Raw genomic sequence first — 22,239 nt, forward strand, 5'->3', positions numbered from 1 at the left:
CAGAAATTGCTCTTCTTAAGTTTCAGACCTTGAAAAAATAGCAGAAATCTTTTCAGCGGTCCTTATTTCTATGATTGTTGCTGTCCCCCAAACAGCCTGAGCAGTCTACCAACTGAGGTGTGGCAGAAAACCAGATCCTCCTCCCCGCCAAAAGAGAGTGCTTAGAGAAGCAAAATCTATACAGCTTAATAGCTTGGTATGTGGTAAGGCCATAGTTCTGATTCTTAACTATGATTCCACTCCAGAGCCCCAATAAATAAATAAATAAATAAATAAATAAATAAATAAATAAATAAATAAATAAATAGTGATTAGTTTGCAGGTATCTCAGTAGCTGCACAAACACACATTTCACAAAGTGCTGGCCGATGCCTACTTTCACATATTTCTTTTAGCCTAAAAATTACTTTCATGTCTTCCTAAGAGCAAGAAAAGGGAGGGAAAATCAAAGAAACTAGTTTGGGAATCAGTGGGGAAATGTTTCACAGCCCTGCTGGGTGTTCTCTTCATGCTGTCTTGGAGCTCAGATTAAATTATTATACTTTTTCTGTGTTGTAGTACTGGGTCAGTTATGCAGGCGGACAAAGGCAACTTCAACTTGATATTTCTGTCATCCCTGCTGTGGGAAGAGTCCTGTTCCTGGTTTATAACATCAATCACTCTCACAATAAATCTTGGTGGTGGATATGGTCATTTAAATCTCCACCTGCACAAACAACAGAAAATAAGAGAGCTCATAAATCTCTACACTGGTGATTAACAAATTTTGGATCCTGGGCAAAGATATTATGGGGAGGGGTTCTCACTAATTCATTAATAAAGACTGATTTGCTGACAATCTGTTTAGTTTACAGCATGGGGGAAAGCAAACAAGACCCTGCTAACAAAACAAAACGTTAGAGGTTAGTGAATTCCCAGCTGAGCCAGGATTAGAGATATGATATCTGAATGTAGGAGAGGGGTACAGACCATGAGCCAAAAGCTCAGAAGCTGCTCTTACACGTTGCTCCAGCCCCTTGTCTTCGATGCCTAATTGCAAGGGAAGAAAACCTGGAGAAGAATCAGTAAGAGAGATTCATGCGTTCCATCTCTCCAATTTTATTTCATCGATTTTATGCAATCTCTTGGTTTCTGGTTCCCTTTGCTTTTCTACTTACTCTCCAGATTTTCTTCTTCTCCAGGAAAGAGGGTCCAGGCTGGAGTTAGAGAAAGGAAAAAACAAAAATCAAAACAAAACAAAACAAAACAAAAAAACCTTTGCCCAAAGGGATAATACTGCTTAGTATTCTGTAATACCAGTTTCAGGTGGGGAACCTGGGTAGCAAAGAGGCCCCAAGGAGGAGGCCAAGGCATTGGGAGGGTGAAAACAAGTCCCAGGCAAGATAATACCTGAGAGCCGCTAAGATTCTTAAGACATTATTAAATGCATTTCTAGAAAGAATTTTAGGGGAAAGTTTTAATTTTGTCAAGAAAAGATTATCGGGGCACCTAGGTGGCTCAGTCCTTAAGCGTCTGCCTTGGGCTTGGGTAGTGATCCCAGGGTCCTGGGATCGAGCCCCGAGCCCTGGATCAGGCTCCCTGCTAGGTGGGAAGCCTGCTTCTCCCTCTCCCTCTCCCCCTGCTTGTGGAGTTCCCTCTCTCACTGTGTCTCTCTCTGTCAAATAAATAAATAAAATCTTAAAAAAAAAAGAAAGAAAGAAAAGAAAAGATTATCAATTAACAAAATGCTTTCCACACACTCGTGGGACTCTATCTCACCACCGCCACTCCCACTAAACTGTGTGTGTTGTCCTGCGTGTGCGATCGTCAAGTATGTTTGTGTGCACACAGGCAGTTCCATCATAGCTTTAAAGTGACCAGGTGCAGATGGATGTTTTGGTACTTTCTCTGCATCACCCTAAAGATTCAGTGAAGCACTTGTTTTGTTAATTTACCCCGGTTAAGGTGGGAAGATATCTTGGTAAAGCCAGAGTCTTAGGGGTGTTGGCAGGCAGGAGTTGACTGCTGTCTGGATTTTAATTGGTGTTTTAATTGCGGGGAAGAGGGGACAGGGGGATGCTTGTGAGATTTGTGTTTGGAAGGCCCAGATAGAGCAAAAGGATCTGGTCGTTTTTCTGAAGTCCTCAGTAACAACCAGCTATGACCTCTTAAGAGGGAAAGCAGGCCTTAGGAGATGGCCCTGGAGAGGGGCTGTGGGTGGGGCGCTCTCCTTGGCTAAAGTGGAAGAAGGTGGCTGGTATTTGCGTGTTGCAGTTGAGTTGATTTACATTGCAAGTTGGAAATCAGGGTCTGTGCATAAGAGTTTCCCTCTGGTTGTGAAAAGGGTCTAAGAGTCTGCTGGGGCCTTGCAGGCCCCTCCCCTGGGCTATGAGGATCCGCCTCTCTATTCCCCAGATAAATTCCTAGTGTCCACCAAATTCCTCAGCGCTCTCTCACACTCCTCTTCGGCCACGACTCCGGGGGTGGGGAAACAGAGCCGGGTTCCTCCCCGCAGAAGCCCTCTGGGTTCCTTCTCACAACTCTGCGAAGGGGAAAGGGGAGTGAGACTCAACCAGACCCCAACTCCAATTCCCAACCCGAGGTGGCTGCTTCATACTCCACACCCGGGGGCCCACTGGTTTGGGGCTCGCTCGCGCTCGCTCGCTCTCTCTCTCTCTTTCTCTCATCCCCCCCCCCCATCCTCTCCCCCAAACATGTCCACCGGCTCGCTCAGCGATGTGGAGGATCTTCAAGAAGTGGAGATGCTGGACTGTGACGGGCTGAAAATGGACTCGAGCAAAGAGTTTGTGACTTCCAACGAGAGCACCGAGGAGAGCTCCAACTGCGAGGCGGGGTCTCCCCAGAAGGGCCGCGGAGGCCTGGGCAAGAGGAGGAAGGCGCCCACCAAGAAGAGCCCCTTGAGCGGCGTCAGCCAGGAGGGGAAGCAGGTCCAGCGCAACGCGGCCAACGCGCGCGAGCGGGCCCGGATGCGGGTGCTGAGCAAGGCCTTCTCCAGGCTCAAGACCACCCTGCCCTGGGTGCCCCCGGACACCAAGCTCTCCAAGCTGGACACGCTCAGGCTGGCGTCCAGCTACATCGCGCACTTGAGGCAGATCCTGGCTAACGACAAGTACGAGAACGGTTACATTCACCCGGTCAACCTGGTAAGTCCGCCGATGCCGACGCCGCTGCGGCGACCCGATTGCCCCCGCCAGCGCGCCCGCAGCCGCGTCTGCGGGTGGCTGTGCGCGCACCTCGGCCGCCACCAGCCCGGCGCGCCTCTGGGGACCTTTGCAGGAGCTCCCACACCGCCCTCGCTCTCTGCTCTGCAAGCTGCCGGAGCGGGGATGATTTATGCGAGTGTTTGACGTGGCAGCCCAATTAAGAGTTTGCAAGTGTATTGAGCTGGCAAAGAGGAGGGATCCCCGAACCCGCGCCAGCGCCGTCAGGGCTGGTGTGGCACAGGGAACACCGGCCAGATGCTGCGCGCCTAGAAGGCATTTTGTGAATCCCTGTATTCTTCTTTTAGCTGAAGGGGAACCTTGATTTTCCCCGTCTCATTTTTGTACATAAAAACACCCAATTCTCTTTCTTTCCCAAGTATATTTAGGACCATTAGATACAGACAAATTCATGGCCCCGTAATTGTCATGTAAGTCCCCAACTACGTAAATATTCGGCGCTTCTCTTATAGGTAGATTAACATTTATAAATCCCAGAAGTTCTAACAAATATCAGCCTAATCAGTAAATTCTCACAAATATTAGCGTAATAAGTGATATTAAAATATAATAAATAATATTAAAATAGGCCACTCTCGTTGAAGATTTAAAAACATGTTACCAAAAAACCCGTAATGCTCATTGAGGCTAATTTCTCTCAAATGCATTTTGCTATATAAGAAGTACAGTTTAATTCCTTTTTAATTTTGTTTCATTTTAAGACTTCCAGGCTCTAAAGAAAAACAAGGACCACCACTTACTAGCACCTTTGTTTATATATGATAAGAATGAGAGGTTTTCCTCTTAAAAGTCGTCTTATCGGACAGCAGTAGTGGGAGAGGTTGGAAGCTTTGAATTGTCTTCTCACTGAATTGATTTCAGGAATTGGGGGGAGGGGGTGCAAAACCACATTTTACCCTGGTAAATATTTTTCCCTCTAATTAAAAGTGTATTCTTTTTCTAAAAAAAAAAGATGAGTAAATAGCTTTTAGAAATCTGGAACTAAAATGAAAGTAATCACTTCATTTACAGTTGCTGCTGTGTTCATCTTTGAATAAGGAAACTAAAGTGAGATTTATTATAAAACACCTCGGGGAAGGGAAAAGGCGATGATCGCTCAGCCCAGTAGGAAGATGATCTTAAATAAAATATGCCCTAATATTCTTTTATTAACATTATCTCCCCCACCCCTTAAGAGCCAGCAATTAATTTAGAAACTGTGGTCCAAAGCCCGCTTTGTGACGGAGGAAGTGGAAGCTGGCAGTAGAAAAACAGATGGGGAGGAAAGCGAGGGGGCCGGGAAACCTGGCCAGGGCCTCAGAAGAGGGGCCCGAGGGCCACTTCGCCTTGAACCCGGGGTCCACTAGGCACTAGGTCCTTCTCGGCTTCCCTGCTTAGGCTTACCCCGGCAGCTGCCCCAGCCACTTTGGTCTTTCCAAGGGCCTCCTCTTTGGGTTTCTCTTACAACTGAGGATGAACCCCCTTTGCTCTACCACCCCGAGCTGTGACTTGGCGCCAACGCTTTTTCTTTATCCAGCCACGGGGCGCACTGGAACACCGAGCAAATTGCAGAGATAACGCCTCTCTCCAACTCACTGCCTGCCCCCACCTCGCCCTCTCCTTTGGTCTCAGGCTCCGAGCCCACCCCACCCCTCCTCCAAGGCCGCTTACCTCCTCCACCCTCTTCTCTCCTGCAGACGTGGCCCTTTATGGTGGCGGGGAAACCCGAGAGTGACCTGAAAGAAGTGGTGACCGCGAGCCGCTTATGTGGAACCACAGCGTCCTGACCTTGGAGGTGCGAGTCTGGGAAAGGCGCGCTCCCGGGGGGAGCGGGCCCCGGGAAGGCGACCCCTGCCCTCCCTGCTCTCTGTCTCTGCTTCCCTCTCGCAACGCTCCTCTCCCTGTCCCCCCGCCCCCCCCGCGAGAACACTTTACAGCGACGAGGAGATTCGTTTCCAAACCCAAGGAGATCAATTGTACTTACAAAGATTCCCATCTATTTAACTTTATTAACTTCTACCGTGAATGACTCTTCGAGCCTTGCTGGTCCAAGTGCAATATGTAATTATAAATATATAAATAGATAATAAGAGCCTATCAGTGTGTATCTTTTGTACAATATGTTGTAAAATGTAGATCATAGAATAGCTGACTTTGACAGTCACATTTATAAAATAATTCACTTAAAGATATATATTTTTTTCAAACAAGTTTTGCTACTTTCAAAAATAAATCTTTCTTTATATTGCTAAAAGCCCTGACAGTGGTGTGATTTTTACAAAAAAAAAAAAATGATCTAGATTTGAAAGCGGGGACTATGGGGAACCTTGAAAATAAAAGTGATTCTTTTGAACCTCAATCCAAACTTCTAGGGATGGAAAAGATTAAACACAATTTCCACTGCGAAGGTGCAGGTCACATTTTGCACTGAAACCCCAAAAAGAAACTCTGGTCTCAGGTTTGCAGGTTACTCTTAAGACAATTATAAATAATGTAATCGTGAACCAAAAAAGGGGGAGCAGGATAACAGTAACAGTTACACGATTCAAGGGAAAAAACACACCAAAAGGAAAATCCGATTTTCAAGTATTCCACGGTATAATTGATGACAGGAGCAGGAAGGTAAATTCCACGTTTTTTTAGCTTTCTAGGCGCAGACATGAACCCAAACAACCCATAATGTGAAACTGTGAAGAAATAACGGGAGCTATGAAAAGTGTAAATTCCATAACCTTTAGGAAGTGCTGCAACATACATTATTTATTTCTTCTTAGTAATTAACGAATTACTTCTAACACCGCTCATGCCTGCCTATGGGTTACAGTTAGCCAGCGCCCCTCAGCTCCCGGCCACGACTTCCGGCGGACTGGGTTTTAATTTAAACATCTTCCATGCTACGGAACAGCTCCTTGGGGAAGATTAAGTTGAGATAAACAGAGAGGCGAGGCCGAGGAGCCTGGAACCCGGTTCACTCGCTGCCCCAGCGCAGCCCGCAGCGGCCGATGCGCCAGATGCCACCGGGGCTGTTTAATGTTCGGGGTTATGACCGCAGTGTTTACAAGACGTCTTCGGTTATTTATACTGTTATTCCTAGCAGAGGGCCTTGAAACTTCCGCTTCATTTGCTCTTTCTTTTCGATTTTTTTTTTTTCTCTTTTTCTCGGCTCAATTTGGTACCTGGAGTAAGAGCTCCCTCCGTCCATCTCCTGCACCTCCAACCAACCCCAAGGCTGCTTAGGGGGTGGAACCCTGGGCCTGGCCTTCTGGGAAGGAGCGAGCGACCCTGGTCCCGACAGGTGAACCGCTGTGCGGGGCCGTTCTCTGCCGGTGAAGGCTGCTGCATTACCAAGTGCAATTCTCTGCCCTCGGAGGGCTGGGAACTTTGCTCACTCCTAATCCACCTGCTTGTCATTTGCACATCAGAGGACATCTTGGGGTGTCTGGCTTTCCTAGGACTCTCCCAGCCCCGACTTGACCTTTAGGAGCGCATTTCAAGCTCTGACCACCTCCACCTTCCCCAAATTCCTGTGTTCCGTCACTTCAACCACAGGGCCAGTGTCCCCGGCTCCAAGATTCAGAATCCAAGTCAGAGATGAGTCCCAGAGTGATTCAGCTGTTTGCATTTCACATTCAGCAAAATTTCCAAGCTCTCACTCTTGTTCTTATAAACCAAATGCTCAAAATTCTGAGCACCCAACTCAGGTGGCCCACAGAGAAGAAATTGCTGCTTGTGCATTCTGTGGACCCCAAACTGCAAATGGACTTAAAAAAAAAAAAAGTCCTATGCCTCCTTCCTATAATTTGAAGTCTTTGCTCTCAGCATGAGGCATGTGGCTATGAATAGGGAATATGTGAGTTAAGCCCAAGTTCTGCCTCTAGGTCTTCCCTGAAAGGGCTTGGATCCTCAGTTTTCTCATCTCTGAAAATGGGGTTAAAGTGTTAAAATAATAATACTCATACTTTTCCTCTTTTGCCTCACAAAACCTCAGTGGGACACACATGAGATTATATTTGTGTAATCACTTTATAAAAGAAAAGATCAGTGCAAATATCAGTTATTTTCACAAAGTAGCTAGATGTGAGCTGTCTATGCTTGCCCTGACCTGAAAGTGTCTCAGGAAGCTCAAAGGGCGTGTGTTCATAGTGCACAGGTAATAGTCTTCTATGGCCCGAACAAAACACCTTTGTTTCTTTGATGCAATGCTGAAGGTTACAATTTCTCCCTCTCTCTCTCTTTCCCTCTCCCTCTCTCTCACGCCTTCACCTCTCCCCAATGTTCTCCAAATTTGTCTAGAGCTTTCTACCAATGTGACTATCCTGAAAATCGAGAACCCAGAATTCAGAGAGCAAATACAGGGCCTGAGATCAGCAAACAGAAGGGCTACACTGGGGTCTTGCTGTCAGGAAGGCCTGCCAACAGGGGCCTCAGCCAAGAGGCAAGGAAGTCCTTGGGGTCCCACAGTTGTTCACTGAAAGGAGCAGGCAACACTATGGGAACGACTGGGTTTTGGCTACCACTAGCCCCAGGAATGTGGCAATGTGACCGCCCCAAACACTTTGATACACACATCCACAGTCTAAACACTTCTTCCCCATGGACCCTTCTCTTAGGCCAGCCAGATCCCCAGCTCTCCCCCACCCACCACGCCCTACTTTCCAGTGTCTGTTGTCCTGGGACAGCCATCTTACCCTTGTCCCATCCAGGTACCTGGTGTGCCTTGATTTGAAAAGGAGGCAAATGGCAGCTGGGGACTGAATGGGGACCTCCTTTGCTGCTTGTCAGATAGGAGTGAGGGGTAGGGCGTGTCCTGTCTGTGGCCTCTTCATTATGAAAACTATCTTAGAAGGTGCTTTCAGAAAGAACCAGGAGAACAACCAAAACAGATTGTAGAAGCTTGGAAGATAAACATGTCTTCCAGTCCTCAGGAGGAGTAGACAGATATTAAAACTGGCCTGTAGCTGGGGAAGTCCCCCTTCTCTCTCTCTCTCTCATTCTGATTGCTTGTATGACTTCTTACAAGCAATTCATTGTGCTTCTATCAGGTTTTTCTACTGTCAAATTGGAGACGTCTTTCTAAAAAGAAGTGGTAAAGGAGATCTGGTACCTCTGGTTATATTTGGTGATCAGTGGGAAATACTGACCAAGGAGACTTTGAAGTCAGGGCTTCTGCAGTGTGTGACCCAGAATTGCCTAGGTGGCTGCTGGAAGTCCATGATCGGGCTTCATCCTCTACCCCAGTTCCAGATTCAAGAGGTCTGGGGTGGGGCCCCAGAGTTTCTAACAATTTCCCAGTGTGGCTGGTCCAGGAACCACACTTTGAGAATCATGGTTTGGGGATCTGTCTCAGAAAAAACAAAAGAAGTAAATGCAGGGAGAGAAAGAAAATATTTGGGAAATTTTTTAAGAAGCTGCATATTCTGGGCCTCGGTTTCATTTACTTTTCTATTCACCCCCAGATGGCACGCATTGTATTCCTAATGCTTAAATGCCAGTCGGGAAATCAAATCACTCGTCCTCAGAAAATAGAAGATTTGTGTGGCCCTCGTGTATCTAAGTTTGTGCGCTCATCTTGTGCCCCTGAGACAGATTTCAGTCATCAGATGATGAGTTACAGACCTGTATGGATTAGGGCCCTACTGCTGTTGGCTCCCTTGCGACCCCTAAAGGGAAGAAAAAAAATCACGCCCCCTGCGACTCGACGGTTGGGCAGAGGGTCCCAGCAAAGATCTCCCTTTCACTCCAGTAGGAGTAGGTGGGTGGGCTCTGGGCTGGGGCCCTGTGCGTCGGGCCCGTGGGAAGTCGGATGGGTTGGGGTGCAGAGGCTATGGCGGGGGGGGGGGGGGGGGGGGGCGGGGGGGGGGGGCCGGGGGCGGCGGGGGGGGGGGGGGGGGCCCCGAGCCCAAAGGAGGAGTAGGGAATGACGGGTTTTCATTGGCGGCTTTTCTACTCCCAAGAGTTGATGGAAGTAGGCGGGAGGAGAAGAAAGGAGGCTCTGAGCTCCGAGCCCTAGCCTACACAGCCTCGTGGGTCCACGGCCTTTTCTCGGCACAGCCCTCGAGACTGTCGGGTCCGTGTGCGAACCGCCCCGCGAGCAGACGCCACCCGGGGAAGGTTCTAGGGTTACGACGCCGCACAACCGCGGAGGGGAGGCGCCCGCCCACGCAGATGGCTTGCCGAACTTCTTTCCTAGCTTTGCATCCTTCCCTCCAAATGCTGACTGTGACCCTGGAAGCTCGCGTGCTGCTAGCTGCATTGTTGAGGGCTCCTCTGGCTTCCTCCGGGAGGCTGGGGTCGAGGTGACTTTGATCTTTAGGTCTGGGCGGGCTCCGCACGTCCACCCTCCTGCCGGTTCAAGGATTATCCACCCCGGGGGACCAGGCTTAAAATCCCCTCCCTGGACAGAGGGAGGAGGAAATGGTGGAAAGGGCGGAGGGAACTGGCGTTTAGAACTTCGCGGAGACCAGACTTCTCAGAGCGACATCATCATCCTTGTCCCCAGAACCCAGCGTAGTGCCCAACACCTCCAAAAATGTTGGATCAAGGGGATGGGTTAGCCTGGTGATAGGTATTAAAGAGGGCACGTACTGCATGGAGCACTGGGTGTTATAAGCAAACAATGAATCAAGGAACACTACATCAAAAACTAATGATGCATGGTGATTAACATAATACAATTTTTAAAAACTTAATTAAAAAAAGATTGAATTTGAATCATTGACTTTCTGAGGCTATGGTGAAGGAAGCTCCAGGGAAGAAATGGACAGTGAGGCTGTTGCAGTGCTTAAATCGAAACTCAACTCTTAGGTTGACGTCGGTGTGTATTTGAGAAAAGCACAAAGCAAGCAGATATGATGGGACTGGGTGGCATCATCTGGAGGTGGGATGTTTCAACTGCCCTCTCCCCACACTCAGATGAAATCTGCTTTTTACCTTTCCAATAGAAGATGACATTATTAGTCATGAATTTATCCAGCCCTTAGGTCAGAATCATTAGCTTAAAAGGTGCTTTAAATAGTAGAAATAATATAAGACACTTTATAAGAATAAAATGTTCACGGGACCTTATTTTAAAATTAATCCAGTTGGTGATAAGGAAGTAGTCTGTTGCTTTTTGCAGATGCAGTTAGATCTACATCTAGTGTATAGTGTAATGGAAGGAGCTTTTGAATACTTGACCATTCAGACCTTGGTTTATCCACCTGTTAAGTGAGTATAATAATGGCTTCTTTGGGGACATTATGTCTAGTACATGTCAGACACCAATTAATGTTGGTTTTCCTCCTCTATTCCCCCTTTCTTCTCATCATGAAGTTATAAAAGTGCCTCAAAGAATGATATGCATTTACCCTAAATAGTTACCTAGCCAATAGGAAATAATATTAAATTGTTGTGATAATCTAATTGCTCAGGTTATCTTGAAAGTGTTTAAAACACGTTACATTCAGGTCTTGTCTTTCTTATTAAGACCTCACCACCTTATCTGCAGTGGATCCTGCTCGAAGTTCTGTTTTTCGGCACTTATCACTTTATCAATAACAGGTAATTCTTATTTTCTTTCATTTCTCTATTTATCTAGTTGTGTCTCTCTACTCTAGCTCCGTGAGGGCAGGGACAACAGCGTCCAGATGGTTCTCCTTGGTTTCCCCAGCACCTGGCACAGTGACAGACACATAGCAAGTGTTCAATTGAAGAGGAATGAACGCAAAGGCTTAATAACAAGCTTGTTAGAGGGCACCTGGGTGGCTCAGTCGGTTGAGCCTTTGGCTCAGGTCATGATCCCAGGGTCCTGGGATCGAGCCCCACATCGGGCTCCCTGCTCAGCTTCTTCTGCCTGCCGCTGCCCCTGCTTGTGCTCTCTCTCTGTGAAATGAATGAGTAAAATCTTTAAAAAAAAAAAATAATAATAAGCTTGTTAGAGATGCCTCTGTCTGCTCGCTAAGTTCCTGTTGCATTGCTATAACCACGTTCAAATATATTGTCTAATCTTAATTTTAGAATTTAGATATGAAATTTACTCTATAATAAAAATAAATCTACCATGAAAAAAATCATCATCAAGTCCATCAAAGGGGAATTAACCTGAAACATTGGTTCTTATCACATATGGATTCTTTTTTTTTTTTTAGCACTGAAGTCCAGAAAAGGGTCTTTATTAAGTATCGTGTCTTTCAAAACACTGTGGGTCTCCCTTCAACATTCTTACCATCACTGGGGAGTCATCACATCTAAACTATTCTGGTTAGTTCCTGGGGTCTTTCACTAATGAATCTCATTAGAATCCTTTTTCTTCTTCCGTACTTTATGTGAATACCACCACCTTCTGTTGCTCCCTAATCTCTTTTAGGCATCTGTCACCCACTCAATGACTCCTTCCTCCACCATTTTTTTTTTTTCTTAACAGGCTTTGTTTTTTTCCCCCTGCCAAGGACTAAAAAAAAAATCCAAGCCATCTCTAAACCCAGGGGAATTTTTCAAACCAGCAGGGGTCATTTGGTTACAAGGAACAAAAATCCCTCCAAACTGGCTCAAATAAAAAGGGGAATGAGGCATTGTAAAGATAGTCCAAGGAATCTGGCTGACATCTCCAGGCAGAAAATAAACAGTAGGGAAATCTACTGGGAAACTGAAAGTCTGGAGTGAAACACCCTCTCTTTCTCTCTGGGACCTTAGCTCTGCTTTTTCTGCCAGTGTTCTGCATTTTCTCCTCTGATTTTCTGTGCTGACTTGCTTTTTACTCCTCCTGAACTTTCTCTTTTGTACGTGGTTGGTCTGTTAGGTTACTGACTGTGACCCCAGTTCTATATGTACATTCAGTTAGACTCCACTCTCCAAAATTTCAATCTCAGCATGTCTTAATTTGAATTCTCACGACCGGCACCACTATGAACTTGTTCTAAGAAGCTCTGATTAAATTCCCCAGGTCAGTTGTATGCCTCTTGCCCCATCAGCTATGGTTGACTGGGGATGGATGGATAGGTTGGCTATTGACTAAGGCAGATTTTTTGAGAGGGAGGCTCTAGTGAGACAAGGATCTCAAATCTGCTTGCTACAAATGTAATCTAATGCAATTAGGGCTGGGATGTCTGCATATGGACCACCTGGTTTTATTCTACTACACCAACAGTAAGCAACATGTGATGGGGTAAAAGTCATGTTCACAGATCATATTGTATCTATGTTGCAGGAAAGAGTGGGGATAACCACAGCAAAAAAAGATGTATTCACATAACCCAAATGATCTACTTTATGGAATAGAAAAATTATATTCAAAAAATCACCATCACTCTTTAGCCAATAAAATGTTATTATTGGACATATTTAGAAATATGCTAATTAGCATAGATTCAGCTTCCTTAATATTTTTCATCCATTTGCATTACACAGAACACATTCATATGCATTATCATATTTTATCTTCAAAACAACCCTAACCAGGAGGTATTATCATCCTCACTTCTCATATAGGGCAACTGAAACTCAAAGAGGGGAAGAAAATCACCAGAAGTTATATAGTAGATAAGTGGCAGAAAGTTGAGCATAGAATCATTGTATTTAAACTGAAATGGGGGGCGGGCCAGTGAAGCCGGCGGCCCTGGCACGTGATCCGGGAGCGGCTTGGTCGCTTAGTGGCTCGGTCTGTCTGTCCGTCCGCTGGTGCCATCATGGCGGACGCGGCCAGTCAGGTGCTCCTGGGCTCCGGCCTCACCATCCTGTCCCAGCCGCTCATGTACGTGAAGGTGCTCACCCAGGTGGGATATGAGCCTCTTCCTCCAACAATAGGACGAAATATTTTTGGGCGGCAAGTATGTCAGCTTCCTGGTCTCTTTTGTTATGCTCAGCACATTGCGAGCATCGATGGGAAGCGTGGGTTGTTCACAGGCTTAACTCCAAGACTGTGTTCAGGTGTCCTTGGAACTGTGGTCCATGGTAAAGTTTTCCAGCATTACCAGGAATGCGACAAGGTTGAGGATTTAGGCCCCGGAAATGTACAGAAAGAAGTCACACCTTCCTTTGACCAAGTTATCAAGGGGACAACTTGAGAGATGATGGCCCGTTCTGCTGCTACCCTCATCACACATCCCTTCCACGTGATCACTCTGAGATCTATGGTACAATTCATTGGCAGAGAATCCAAGTACTGTGGACTTTATGACTCCATAATAACCATCTATCGTGAAGAGGGCATCCTAGGATTTTTTGCGGGTCTTATTCCTCGCCTCCTAGGTGACATCATTTCTTTGTGGCTCTGTAACTCACTGGCCTACCTCGTCAATACCTATGCCCTGGACAGTGGGGTTTCCACCATGAGTGAAATGAAGAGTTATTCCCAAGCTGTCACAGGATTTTTTGCCAGTATGTTGACCTATCCCTTTGTGCTTGTCTCTAATCTTATGGCTGTCAACAACTGTGGGCTTGCTGGTGGATGCCCTCTTTACTCCCCAGTATATACTTCTTGGATAGATTGCTGGTGCATGCTACAAAAAGAGGGAAATATGAGCCGAGGAAATAGCTTGTTTTTCCGGAAGGTCCCCTTTGGGAAGACTTATTGTTGTGACCTGAGAACGTTAATTTGAAGATGTGGGGCAGGGACAGTGACATTTCTATAGTCCCAGATGCACAGAATTATGGGAGAGAATGTTGATTTCTATACAGTGTGGCGTGCTTTTTTAATAATCATTTAATCTTGGGAAAATGGAAAAATAAATAAATAAATAAATAAACTGAAATGGGCTTCTTCTGCCTTGAACATAGGAGAGTCCCCAAGATAAAAGAAATTAAGGATAGTTATAACCCTAAAAAAAGAAATACCTCCAATAAAATCATGACATTATGCTTTTTTCAATTCAAATTTTTATTTTATACTTATTTAAAGATCTCTTTTAGACCTCTTAGTAAGTATATTTTTATCCTATGTCACCATTAAGGATACCAAAAACAGAAAATTATAACCAAAATAAGTTCATTAAAATATTCCAAAAATATGTTTTTACATTCAGAGTTTAATTCATTCCAAAATATTTATTCATTCTGTCATAAAAATCTGGTGATTTTCTACCCATGATGTGTTAGTTTTTATCTTATAATAAACCATGCCAGAACCCAGTGGCTTAAAACAATAAGCATTTATTATTGCTCAGAATCTGCAGTTCACTTGAGCAGTTCTGCTGCTCTGGGCAGGGCCCTGCTGTGCTCACTGAACTTGTTCATTTATCTGTGGTTAGATGGCAATTTATCGGAGAACTAGCTGGTTAGGGATGGCCTCACTCACAGGTCTGGTGGGTGGCGGGCTATTTTATTGGCTGGAGTGATGAGAGTGACTGAACCACATGTCGCTCATCACCCAGTAGGCCAGTTTGTACTTGTTCTCATGGTGACTGGGAAGGGAACAGAAACAAGGCCTCTTGGACCTAGATAATGTCACTTCAGCTGTGTTCTGTTGGCTAATGCCAGTCACAGGACATCCTAGATTTGAGGGATGGGGAAATAGATTCTATCTCTTGATGGGAGAAGCTGCAAAGTCACATTGCATAGAGCAAAGTGTAGAGATTTGGGACCATTTTTATAATTAATCTGTCATATTAAAGTTTTCCTAAAACTTCTTCATGTTCAGAGTCTAGGCCTTCTAAATCACTTCCCACTTTGAATTGCCAATATCTAAGTGATTTGCTACCCAATTGTGTTCTCTGGGCCATTATGAACATTCCTTAGAAGAGTTCTCTGTTGTCACCGAGATTTTCTTCCAAGCCGCTGATACCAGTTCTTCAAGTTTCAGTGATTTTCTGATTTTGTCAGAAGGAAACATAAAGAAAATATCACCATTAATTAACCACACCAACCTTTCTTTTACTTATTCTTAAAAGTTTGGGGTTGTTTTTTTTTTTTTTTCTGACTCTAGTTACATTGCTTGGTATGTGTAGTGGGCTGAATGGTGGTCCCAAAGACCTCAAATTTTAATCCCTGTAAACTGTAAATGTTACCTTATTTGGAATAAGATCTTTGCAGATTAAGTTAAGGATATTGAGGGCACCTGGGTGGCTCAGTTGGTTAAGCGACTGCCTTCGGCTCAGGTCATGATCCTGGAGTCCCGGGATCGAGTCCCGCATCGGGCTCCCTGCTCGGCAGGGAGTCTGCTTCTCCCTCTGACCCTCCTCCCTCTCATGCTCTCTGTCTCTCATTCTCTCTGTCTCAAATAAATAATAAATAAAATCTTTTAAAAAAAAGTTAAGGATATTGAGATTGAGAGATTATCCTTGATTGTTTATGTGGGTCTTCAATGCCATTACCAGTGTCCTTTTAAAAGAATGGGAGAGGAAGACTTGATGCAGGGAAGAGGAAAGGTGATGTGAAGACAGAGGTAGAGATCAGAGTGATGTAGCCACCAGAGGCTGGAAGAGGCAGGGAATGGATTCTCTTCTAGAATCTCCAGATTCTAGAACCCAAAACTTCTAAGAAGGGCCCACCTTGATTTCAACCCAGTGAAACTGATGTTGAGCTTCCGGCCACCAACTAAGAAAGAATAAGTTTCTCTTGTGCCAAGGCACTAAGTATGTGGTCATTGTTATAGCAGCCACAGGAAACTAATACAGCATGTGATAGGCAATACCTTGCATGTATCTCAGTAACAAAAATGCAGAAATGTAACAGGGTCATCTGCTCATGGTTTACTTCATTTCTTAAGTTCTGTAAGGCACTTGGATGTTGCTTGTAAGAAAATAAAGGATGATGGTATTTCTCCAATGACTGTTCTTTTTGTTCCTACAAATTACTTTTCTATTTTCATGTCTTTTGGTGTATAAGAAAATAATATTTATATTTACTATTTATATGACAAAATAATTTTTTTTCTGATGCTCAGAGTTTAAACTTTTTAAAGCATTTTTAATGGCAATTGAACTCAGCATAGATAATACCAACAATATAGACAATTCAAACAAACAGACACATGTTAGGATGCATCCCAATTTTAGAAATGTGAAAATGTGAAAAATAATGTATCTTAGAATGATGATATACAGCAGCTCATTGCATTCCATGCATCATCAATGAATGTCCAGGATCCTATGTTACACCCTGGAAATAGATAAGATGACACCTTCCTCATCTCCAGCTTGGGTCTTCCTCTTCAGTAGTTACAGAATCTCTTCTCTTCAAGGATCTAGAAGAGCAAGGGAGTCTTGTATTCTGAAAAGCACCAACTGTGCCACTTTCTGGAAGGGTAGGCTACTGATAAACACTGGCTTCCCCTGACATACTCTAACCACCAGGCTACAGGCACTCAGCCTGTCATTCATGAAGTTAGGTCAACCTAGAGTACTTCCAGCTGCATCTACCCTACACTAACCAATCTCCCAGTAGTGGGCAAATATCTGGGGAAGTGATTTCAAAAGGTCCCTTTCTGCATCCAAGGTGGTTGTCCTGGAGGCCTTTATTTTCCTACAGCTAAACTTGGATCTCAGGCCATTTGGAGATGGGCTATATAAGATGAGCCATCATTGTACTACATTGATATAGGAAGCCATTTTCCAAATAAATACTCTTGGTTCAAAGCAAAAAAAAAAAAATCAGGATATGATGGGTGCATTAGCAGAAACTTATCTTCGTTACTGGAAAATCAATACCAAAACTATGAATGATATAGATCTTTAGAGTCAGCCAGGCCCCATGATAGCTGAGCTTAACTTTTTATTCCCCACCTGCCAAGCTTTCTGCATCATCTCAGGGGCCTTCTCCTCAAACAATTTATAAATTTCCCAAATATTTTTGTCTTCAAATCTGTCTTTTGCTTTTCCTTCTCTTTGAATCTTATAAATCAACTCACAAATTATATGATACTGAATTCCACTATCTTTCTCAATATTTTTTATCAGGTATATTCTAACTTATTAGAATACAGGTTCTAAGAAGCGGTATTTTCAAAGCTTCATAAATAGGAGGCTCAGCCACTAAGTTGCTCTGACCCCAACCTAATCATTTAATCTCTCTGTGCCTTGGTTTCTTCACCAGTGTTGAGATTTCTAAAGTTCCTTCCAGCATTAAAAAAAAAAAAAAAAAGTCATGACTCCAGAGAAAAGTTCCTGTGATTTTGAGCCAGACTGCTGATATTTTGCCAGTTAAAGGCCCACCCAGTCTCAACTGTATGTTATAGAAAAACCCAGACATTATTAGTACATGACTAGTTTTGAAACCTCTGCTTGTCCTGACTATCAGTAAAGGGCATGAGATTTCTTCTAAGATTCTCTCTCATTAGAATGATTTCCTTTCCCACAAGTTACATACTATTCAGAGAACATTCAAAAACAATTATGTGTTCACATCTATTTAGTTATCATTCTGACCCTGGTCTGAGTCTGGATAAGCAAAATGGGGCTAAGAAGAGGAGGATAGCCCAAAGGTATGGCAATCTCTGAAGATTTACTAAACTTACAGAAGATTTAATTTTTTTTTTATATTTTGTTTATCCCATCCACAGTTGAGCTAACCATTCCATGATTTTCAGGTAATTAGATGATGGTTGACTCTGTATTGTTTCATTCTAGGCCATGATGCGCATCTTGGATCTTGGTCTGCCTCTTCCAGAAGTAGAATTCTGAGCCAAAGAATGTGACTAATTTTAGGTTCTTCATATATATTGCCAAATTGCTATTTATTTCATACCAGACCAGCAATCCTAGGTGACTATTCAGACTAAATTTTAAATTTAACTGTTTTTTCCCTTGCTCATATAGAGAGGTCAAACCCTTGAGCAGATAAAAAAGAATAATGGGTTAAGATTAGTGAGTTTTTCTCTCTGACACTAATTCACACTATCACACCCTTGGATCAACATACAACTTAAAAAAATAATAATATTTGTTCTTGGGCAGGACTCAAGGAGAACATGAAAAACTAAAAATATTAAAACTGTGCAGCTATCGAGGAAAAGAGTAAACTGGTTTCCAAATTCTTGTCTTTCTATTCCTTTCCTAAGAATCTTCCCCCCAAAATTCTATCTTGTATGTCTCCTACGAAAGGCTTTTACCCCTGAACCAGAAACCTCCAAAACAGATTGTTGCCAAATTAAAATAGATTTTGTTAATTAACCTTTTCCTCATAAAAAAATAATCTTTGATTATTTCAAAGCATTTGGAAAGAAAAGATTTACCTCCAGAGAGATTGATAAACATAAAACAATTAGGTTAATATTGTATATACAGTTTTTATTCTACTTTTTGTCTCAATACTAAGCTTTTTGCCATATCATACAAATATCTTTTGGAAACATGATTTTTAAAGATAGGGTAATACTCTATTTCATGCAAAAACCGTAACTTATTTTCATACATTTAGGTTGTTTCCAATTTCTCTTATGATAAATAATACTATAATGACGATCCTTACACATCCTTACATCTTTCATTTCTTTTCAGATTACTCCTTAGGACAGATTTCTAGAAATGATTTTTTTAATAAAGAGTGCAAAATTGCTTTGCAGAAAGTCTATACTCATTCAAAATCTCACCAACAATGTATAAGAAGGTGTATTACAAAGAACCCTTATGAGCCCTGAATATTATATCTATATTTTTGTCAAAAACAACTCATTGCTTTTTCTCCAAATCTTGGTAACTTTACTAATCTACTTATATGGCTTTTACAGAAGTCAGGGGAAGGATAGGGGGAGGGAGGGAGGAAGAGGGAGAGAAAGACAGAGAAAGAGTGAGAGATGGTAGAGTTTCTGTCCCCAGAATTGTTCAAGGATTGCTCTGAAAACCAAGTTACTTCCCTTTATAGCATTTGGGTTGGGGTAGCTGTTGAGTTATGTGGTCAGCTGGAATTAGACACCACCACCACCCCCCAGAGATCCCCCATATGGTCTGGTTACATTTGTTTCATGATTAACTTTACTGTTATGAACTATTGAGGGACATGTAGAATAGATGCCAGGTTGTATCCCTTGTTTTGCACAGAGCTCAGAAGTCCTGTGAGAAATAATTTGAGCTCTGTTTAAAATTGGAATTAAAAGATGCAGGTCCCCAAAATAATCTAGAGTAAAGGGAGAACAGTGAAGGTGAATGAAAAATATTACCTTGAGTGAGAAGGAGTGGAGTGGAGTAGGCTTAACTGTGCAGCAAGGGGCGGACATTGAAGAGGATACTTGTTCCAGGGAGAGTGAGAAACTGGGTCCTGCTTTCCTCTGAACCAGTCACTGAGTGCTAAAGGAACAGTATCCCAGGAGAGTAAATTGCTGGACTGTGATAGACCTTTTTTAAGAGCAAGACATCAGAAATAGGAGATTTCCTACAGTTAGTGTGAAAAGAACACCACGAAACCGCCCCAGGATTAGCAGAAGAGAGGCAGAAACCCATGGGAAGAGAGAAGGTCAGCTGTTTCAAAGCAACTGATTTTGATTCCAGCAGAAGAGACACAACTGTCAACTGAGCAGGAAGGTGAGAGGAGCTAAAGGCTCCTCTGGCTCAAGGGGGCCAGAAAACAGCACTCTGACTGCCTTGAGAGAAAAGCCCACCACCACTTCAACCCAGCTCCCATGCCCCCTACCAGTCTCCAGAGATTTCAACATTGAAAATGACCCATATGGGATCATACTCCTAGGAATTCATAAAGCCAAACACCACAGCTTGCTAACCATGCCTTCAGCTCCTGCCTTCTTGCCACTGGTGTCCCCTTGCCCTGTGATCAACTCTCATCTGTCTGCCATCTGTCTCCAGTTCTGCTTTCCCCTCTTCACATAATTACATAGGCAGATTGATGACTCAGCTGCTTAAGCTAAAATCCCAAAAACTCCTTTGGGGAACCAAATGTCAGTGTCATAGTTTTTAAGGTATTCTTAAGGTCTGTAAACAATTACCTTGACTCTCCCTCCTTTACCTGATTTGTGGAGGGAGATAAGCAGTGCCCTTCCTCTTTCCATGGGAACCAATGGAAAATAAGCAGAGTTCCCACCTAAGCCAACAGTATCTGACTCCAAAGACTTTTCCCTACTCTATCACTATCCCCAGGTCTTTTGTTTATAGGACTGTAAGAAGCACTGGGGTGATAAATGAGGTTGAAGGAAAGGGGTGCGTGATGTGCTGGGGTAATGATTGGAGGTGAGAAGGCTAATCTGCCCAATTGTTTGTAAGCTCTAATAGAGATGTTAGCCCACAAATGTTTGAGTTTCCTTGGAGGGTGTCCCTATAGAATAGGATACTTGATGTCCCTTTATCCATAGCTTATAGCCTTAGTTGCCAATTCTAAGCAACAGGAAAAGGCCACTCAACAATTTTTGTATGAGAAATGAGAACATGCTATACATATCTTTTGCAGCTTACTTTATAAAAAGTCGTGACTGCATAAAATTTCTTTTTTTTGCATACCACAATATTTTTAACCATTTCTTTATTTGTTGATGAATTGTTTCTAATTATTTTCACTTTTACAAGCAATGCTAAGATAAGCATCTTTATTATTTATGTACTCATGTTAGTAGTTATGTAGAATAGATTCTTACAAGTAGGATTGTTGATCTTGTTAAAATTTTTGGATAGCTACTATCAAATTACTCTCACCAACATTTAAGAAGTTCATAATCCCAGTACCAATTGCCTCACATCCTTGACTGTTTTCAATGTTATCAATTTTTTTAAACTTTTGCTGAGGACTTCTGCTTCCAGGAAGCTGAAGCAGATATACTTTTCTCTATTCTGACTGCTAAGTACAATTAAAAAATCTGGACATTTTATATAAAGTGAACATAAGATGAAGGAAAAACATGGAACAACCCCCACCCCCTACAGTGTCAGTGAAGACCATGTGAGGAAACTGGACTTCCATCCCCATGTGTCAGTAAGGGGATGACCCTTCCCCTCTCTGCTGAGGTGGTATTAGAGAAGGTCTAGTGGAAAGTCAAGACTTTTTTGGAAAAGGCAAAATTATGGAGACAGTAAAAAGATCAGTGGTTGCCAGGAGTCCGTGTGGGAGGTGGAGGAATGAATAGGCAGAGCACAGAGGATTTTTAGGGCCATGAAAATACTGTGCATGATACTATAATGGCCAACACATGTCATTATACATTTGTCCTAACGCTTATAATGTGTAACATCAAGAGTGAGCCTTATTGTAAACTATGGACATTGAATAATAATGATGGATTGATATAGGTTCATCAATTATAACAAATGTACCACTTTGGTGTGGGGTGTTGATAATGGGGGAGGTTATGCATGTGGGGGGTAAGAGGGTATAGGGAAATCTCTGTACTTTTGTCTCAATTTTGCTGTGACTTAAAATTGCTCTTAAAAAATAAAAAGTCTTTTTTTTTTAAAAAAGACAATTAATAGATGCCAATACTGAGATGACAAAGATATTAGAATTATCCAACAAATATTTTAAAGCAGCTATGATAAAAATGCTTCAGTGAACATTTACAAGCCTGCTAAAACAAATGACAAAATACAAACATCAACAAAGAAATAGAAAGTCTTAGCCAGGAAGGAGGAGCAGGAGGGGGAGGAGGAGAAAAGGCAGAAGAGAAGGGGGAGAAAGAAGATATAAAGAACTAAATGAAAATTTTAGAACTGAAAAATATAATAACCAAAATAAAAAGCTCAGTGGATGAGCCCAATGGCAGAATGGAGGGCACAGAGGAAAGAATCAGTGAGCTGGAAGATAGGACAATAGAAATTACTCAACCTGAACAAAAGAGAAAAAAATATACTGAAAAAAGTTATTAGGTCTGCAGGGTCCTATTGGATTATTAAAAACAAAACAAAACAAAACAAAACAAAAACACCCTGACATTTGTATCATCAGAGTCCTGGAAAGAGAGGAAAAGAGAACAGGAATGAAAAAAGCACTCAAAGATATATTGAAAAGTTCCTAAATTTGGCAAAGACATAAACCTACAGATTCAAGAAGGTGAGTGAACCCCAAGCAGAACAAACCCAAAGAAATCCAGGCTAAGATGTAACATAATTAAATTTCTGAAATCTTTAGACTGAAAAAAAGATACCTTGAAAGCAATCAGAGAAAAATAATACCTTAGCAATTAAAAGGACAGTGA

At 43.1% G+C, this 22,239-nt stretch overlaps 2 protein-coding genes across 2 annotated transcripts; both read left to right on the forward strand.

The window, feature by feature from the left end:
- Positions 1-2,463: 2,463 nt before the first annotated feature.
- TCF21 (transcription factor 21) lies at positions 2,464-5,666 on the forward strand. Its single transcript, XM_034991546.1, has 2 exons — positions 2,464-3,143; positions 4,898-5,666. The coding sequence occupies exons 1-2, from the start codon at positions 2,694-2,696 to the stop codon at positions 4,985-4,987; spliced, it is 540 nt and encodes a 179-aa protein (XP_034847437.1). The 5' UTR covers positions 2,464-2,693; the 3' UTR covers positions 4,988-5,666.
- A 7,196-nt stretch (positions 5,667-12,862) lies between these two features.
- Positions 12,863-13,900, forward strand: LOC118001438 (mitochondrial carrier homolog 2-like). The gene is given in 1 exon segment (XM_034991548.1): positions 12,863-13,900. A coding segment is annotated over 1 exon segment (912 nt). The 3' UTR covers positions 13,775-13,900.
- Positions 13,901-22,239: the final 8,339 nt, after the last annotated feature.

This window comes from Mirounga leonina, unplaced genomic scaffold (genome assembly GCF_011800145.1).
Source record: "Mirounga leonina isolate KUSES-001 unplaced genomic scaffold, KU_Mleo_1.0 Mir_53, whole genome shotgun sequence".
Taxonomy (NCBI): Eukaryota; Metazoa; Chordata; class Mammalia; order Carnivora; family Phocidae; genus Mirounga; species Mirounga leonina.